The sequence below is a fragment of the Sorex araneus genome, chromosome 3, assembly GCF_027595985.1.
Source record: "Sorex araneus isolate mSorAra2 chromosome 3, mSorAra2.pri, whole genome shotgun sequence".
Taxonomy (NCBI): domain Eukaryota; kingdom Metazoa; phylum Chordata; class Mammalia; order Eulipotyphla; family Soricidae; genus Sorex; species Sorex araneus.
Genome location: NC_073304.1, coordinates 59,428,822 through 59,433,483, shown reverse-complemented (window position 1 = coordinate 59,433,483; position 4,662 = coordinate 59,428,822). Strand labels below are relative to the sequence as shown.

Below are 4,662 nucleotides of genomic sequence, written 5' to 3'. Positions count from 1 at the left end.
TATACTAAATGTATAAAATACAGTGTTCTATATATATAAATATGCATATTTGAAAAACAGCAACAATATGAATACAGAAATAAATTTGAAAAATTTAATACATTTGGTGATAACATACTTTAATTCCTTGACAATGATTATATTTGGAAAAAATGAAATGGATAAATGAATTAGGATTCAGTATATCAACAAAATTTAATTCTGAGAGATCATAACATTCTCTAAATTTAAGAAACAGGGGGTAGGGAGATAGTATAGGAGGTAGGATGCTTGCCTTGTCTGCAACTAAGCCTAGCTCAAGTCCTGGCCCCACATATTGTCCTTTAAATGCTGGCAGAATTCACTCCTAAGCATAGAGCCTCATGTACTGCCTCCCAGGAAACAAAAATAAAATAAAAGTAAAGTAATACATCTTAAATAAGATACATGGGTATATATTATTTTACTTTCTGCTAGGCTAAAATCATGTCTTAAAAATTAAGTAGATAGGGGCTGGAGCAATAGCACAGTGGGTAGGGCATTCACCTTTCACGCAGCCGACCTGAGTTCAATTCCCAGCATCCCATATGGTCCCCTTAGCACTGCCAGGAATAATTCCTGAGTGCAGAGCCAGGAGTATCCCCTGTGCATTGCCGGGTGTGACCCAAAAAGAAAAAAAAAATTAAGTAGATAAAAGAAATCAAACCCCTAGAATACATCCAGTTTTATAAACCAACATTACTGCAATTTTAAAAAATGACAGTAACTTTTCAAAACAAACAAAAATTCTGATATTTAGTGTTCAAATTTTTCTGGACCACCTACAGGGGAATAAATTAGAAAAAAAATATTATGGACTATCGTAGTTCATCTTTAGTTATGAGTAAGAAAAAATATCTCAAATTTAACATAAGCTCATAAGAATTGATTATATTACTTTACCACAATGTGTACCGAATGAACAGTAAAGAACGCAGATGTAATATCTGCTTTTTACTTATTTATTCCATTTTCCAAAGTATAAATGAAACAGGAAAGCTTAGAAACTAATGGAACAATGCATGTTTTAAAAGACTCAGTCTTGTGGAGGTGTTAAATAGTGAAATTCCTCAGGAAACTCAACCATGTGTTCTGAGCCTTATCAGCTCTGCATAAATAATGTAGCCTGTCTTCCAAATTAAGAACCACATAATAGGTTGTTCAGATGGTGTTATTATGGAGAGATTTGGATTGGGCTGTGCTCTCCTAAAGGAAATGGGTAGATGACATTGGTGGATAAGGAAACTGCACATTAGTGGCAAGAACACAAAATTAAAAATGACAGAGTAACTGTGAGATAGAAAAGCAGGCGATGAAAGGATTTTAGAGAGACAAAAAAGATTCTCTTAATTAAATGTGATTAAGCATCTGTTATTTTTTAAAGGCAATTATAGGAACACATTTTTAAAACTTTTTCAGTTAGCAATAGGATTCCACATCCCCCTTCATTTTTTTAAACCTTCATTTTTGGTGGATGAATGCTAAAGTATGTCTCAGACATGAGTAATTTTAGCCTAGAAGCTATATGAAATAAAGAAAAAATTGGAATGAAGGTTGTAAAGTCAGTCATTGGCTCCTCTCCAAGTAATACCAGAATGTAGTTTTATTAAACTTTGATAGATTGCCCTCCCAGAATTTTTTAAGAATGCCATATATAACTCTGATAGAGATGGGACCCTTGCAGAAAAAAACATTTTATATAACCATTTAATTAATGCCCAAAACACAGAATAATATTTCAATCTCCAGGGGACCTTAAAGATCTTTTTTAATTAAAGCACCTCTAAAAATCACATAATTATTTTTAGAGTAGCAACTGCCTTTAGATATGATTGTTGAATTCATTTGATTGCTCAAACTTCCCATATCATTTTCACTATGGAATAATTAATGCAAAGATGATTATGTCACTGTCACTATCATCTCATTGCTCATCGATTTGCTCCAGTGGGCACCAATAATGTCTCCATTGTGAGAGTTGTTGTTACTATTTTTGGCATATCAAATAAGCCATGGGTAGCTTGCCAGCCTCTGCCGTGGGGGCAGGATACTCTTGGTAGCTTACCGGCTTTCCAAGAGGGGCAGAGGAATGGAACCATTGTAGGTGGTGCAAGGTAAACGCCCTACCTGCTGTGCTATCGCTCCAACCCAAATTTTATACAAGATAAGTAATAGATGTAGAGATAGAGATACAAAGTTTATGACTCAGCTTTCATTTTGAAGACAATTAACACCTCGTTAGAAATATTCAAGAAATGAATGATTAGGGAAGACTTCGTGGGAAAGTTAGATGGTGAACTAGGTTTGAAGGACTCTTCATATTTTGAGCCTTAATTGAAAGAAAAATTGTTTGAGTAAAAGAAGAATCAATTGTTTTAGAGCCAGAAGAACAATTGTTTCTCCTTATCACACAGAAGAGGAAACTCAGCTAAAAATCTCAGCTAAGAAATATGTATGTGCCTGCCCGCTGTTTGTCTAGCCTGCTGCAGCCTCCTGAGGGCAATCCGAGCAGGCCCCGAAGGGATTTTATCCCCTCACCAGCCTCACACTAGTATCCCATGTCCACTATCCAGAACCTCCAATCTTTCGACCCCTTTGCTGATGCAACTAAGGGTGACAACTTACTATCAGCAGGGACTGAGGTTTACATTCATTTAAGAATCCAGCAACGGAACGGCAGAAAGACTCTGATGACTGTTCAGGGCATTGCAGATGATTATGATAAAAAGAAACTTGTGAAAGCTTTCAAAATGAAATTTGCCTGTAATGGTACTGTGATCGAACATTCTGAGTACGGAGAGGTTATTCAGCTTCAAGATGACCAGAGGAAAAATATTTGCCAGTTTCTTTTGGAGGTTGGCATTGTGAAGGAGGAACAGCTTAAGGTTCAGGGATTCTAAAATGAACCTAAAAACCTGGAGAATTTAAGCAATTTTGTTCTCTAAACACAGTTTGGCTGCCTTGTGAAATGATCCTCTTCGGTAAATGGACTTTTCATGTATTTAATGATTCAAACTTCCATTCATGTCTGCATGATTGCAGAAAACATGGGGTATGTAGGCTAGTCACACATCAGAAAATCGCAGTAAGATGGTAACAAAACCCCGTATTCATCTTAACATGTTTCCAATAGAAAATATTTTGGTTCTGGAGTGTTTATTTGTTTATTGTTCAGTTTATTACTTTTCACTCAATTAAATGGTTTTTGTTGTATTAAACCATGTATGTTGCAGCTTAACAATAAAAAAGAAAATTTATGAATTCTTTTGTGCTTCGTTAGGCCCCCAAATCTAAGCCAATAAGATACAAGTATTTTTTTTCACCAAGAGTTCGCATTCTTCAAGCTTTCCTTCTGATTAGTTTCAACCACTGTTATAACCAAAGCTAGAGGTGAACCTTTGTCATATATAGCTAAGATTAGAAACAAATTAGCCATAGCCAAGGGTTTATCAAAATGTAGCTTTAATATTAAGTGTAATTTAAAACTACAGTTATTATATTTTTGTAGCTGTCCATTTGGGACCCAGACTTCTGTTTTCTATTGAATAGTGATGATTAGCTACATAGTACAAGCCCTGTCATTAAAGCCATTTGCCTAAACCAAAGAAAAAAAAAGAAACACGTATGAAGTCATTAAATCAAGATACTTAAAACAAGAAAATAAAATTGCTAAACTAAATTAACAGTTTTCAATATAAGAGCTTTAGACTTCTATTATTATTATTATTTTATCTATAACAAAATCAACAGTAAACATGCCCTCCCATCTTACAAAAGCAATCATGAATGATAATACACTTACCTAATAGCACTATTATATTTTCTCTATCATTTACAATGAAGAATATCACTAAAACTTCATATTTTATTCTTTCATCCATATTGAAGAAAACATGCAGCATAGCATGTCATCATCTACAATTTAACTGAGAAAATCTGAGAAAAGAACGCTGGCATAATACAATTGATTAAACTTTATATCTTGTTCAAATTTTTCTAGTTTTGCCCCAATATCTCTTTCCAGATTTCACTCAAAATACTACATAAATACCTCAAATTACCACATTGATTCATCATGTCTTCTTAGGATCCACTGACTATAACATTTTCTCAAACTTCTCTTATCATTATTGACATAGCTTTGAAGAGACTGTTTGGGGGGGACTGATCCAATTTTGTTTGTTTATTCTTTCTAGATATTTCCAATTTAGGTTTATCTAATGTTTTGCTACTGGTTAGATAAGAGCTAAAGTTTTCTGGTGAATAAAATCTATAGAGAAAAGTGTCATTTTCAGAACTCACTTATTGATGTCCTACAAAATATTTTGAAACATATATCTTTGACTCCACCTCTTAATTAATTGGATATCTAACAAATGGCATCCACAAGGCTGCCATGACTTTCTTCATGAAGAACTTTTAGAATTTTGTCATTGTGATTATTTCTTCATTACTGATATGATCTCTTTTTCTCTTTTGGATATAGAACTGCTTGCAATTTGCTACATGTCATTTAGATTCCCAACTTAGCTACACAACTGAATCAGTGCATAGTCTTAATGACTGGATTCTTCAACAGGTTGCCTCCTGCTGGATTATAGTTCCAAGCATTTTAGGCTTAACATTCGGTTGTCCTTTCTTATC

General features: G+C 34.2%; 1 protein-coding gene across 1 annotated transcript; it reads left to right on the top strand.

The window, feature by feature from the left end:
* The first annotated feature begins 2,576 nt into the window (after positions 1–2,576).
* Positions 2,577–3,259, top strand: LOC101537476 (eukaryotic translation initiation factor 1b-like). Its single transcript, XM_055132978.1, has one exon. It carries the CDS (start codon positions 2,577–2,579, stop codon positions 2,916–2,918), a length of 342 nt encoding a protein of 113 aa, XP_054988953.1. The 3' UTR covers positions 2,919–3,259.
* The last annotated feature ends 1,403 nt before the right edge of the window (positions 3,260–4,662 follow it).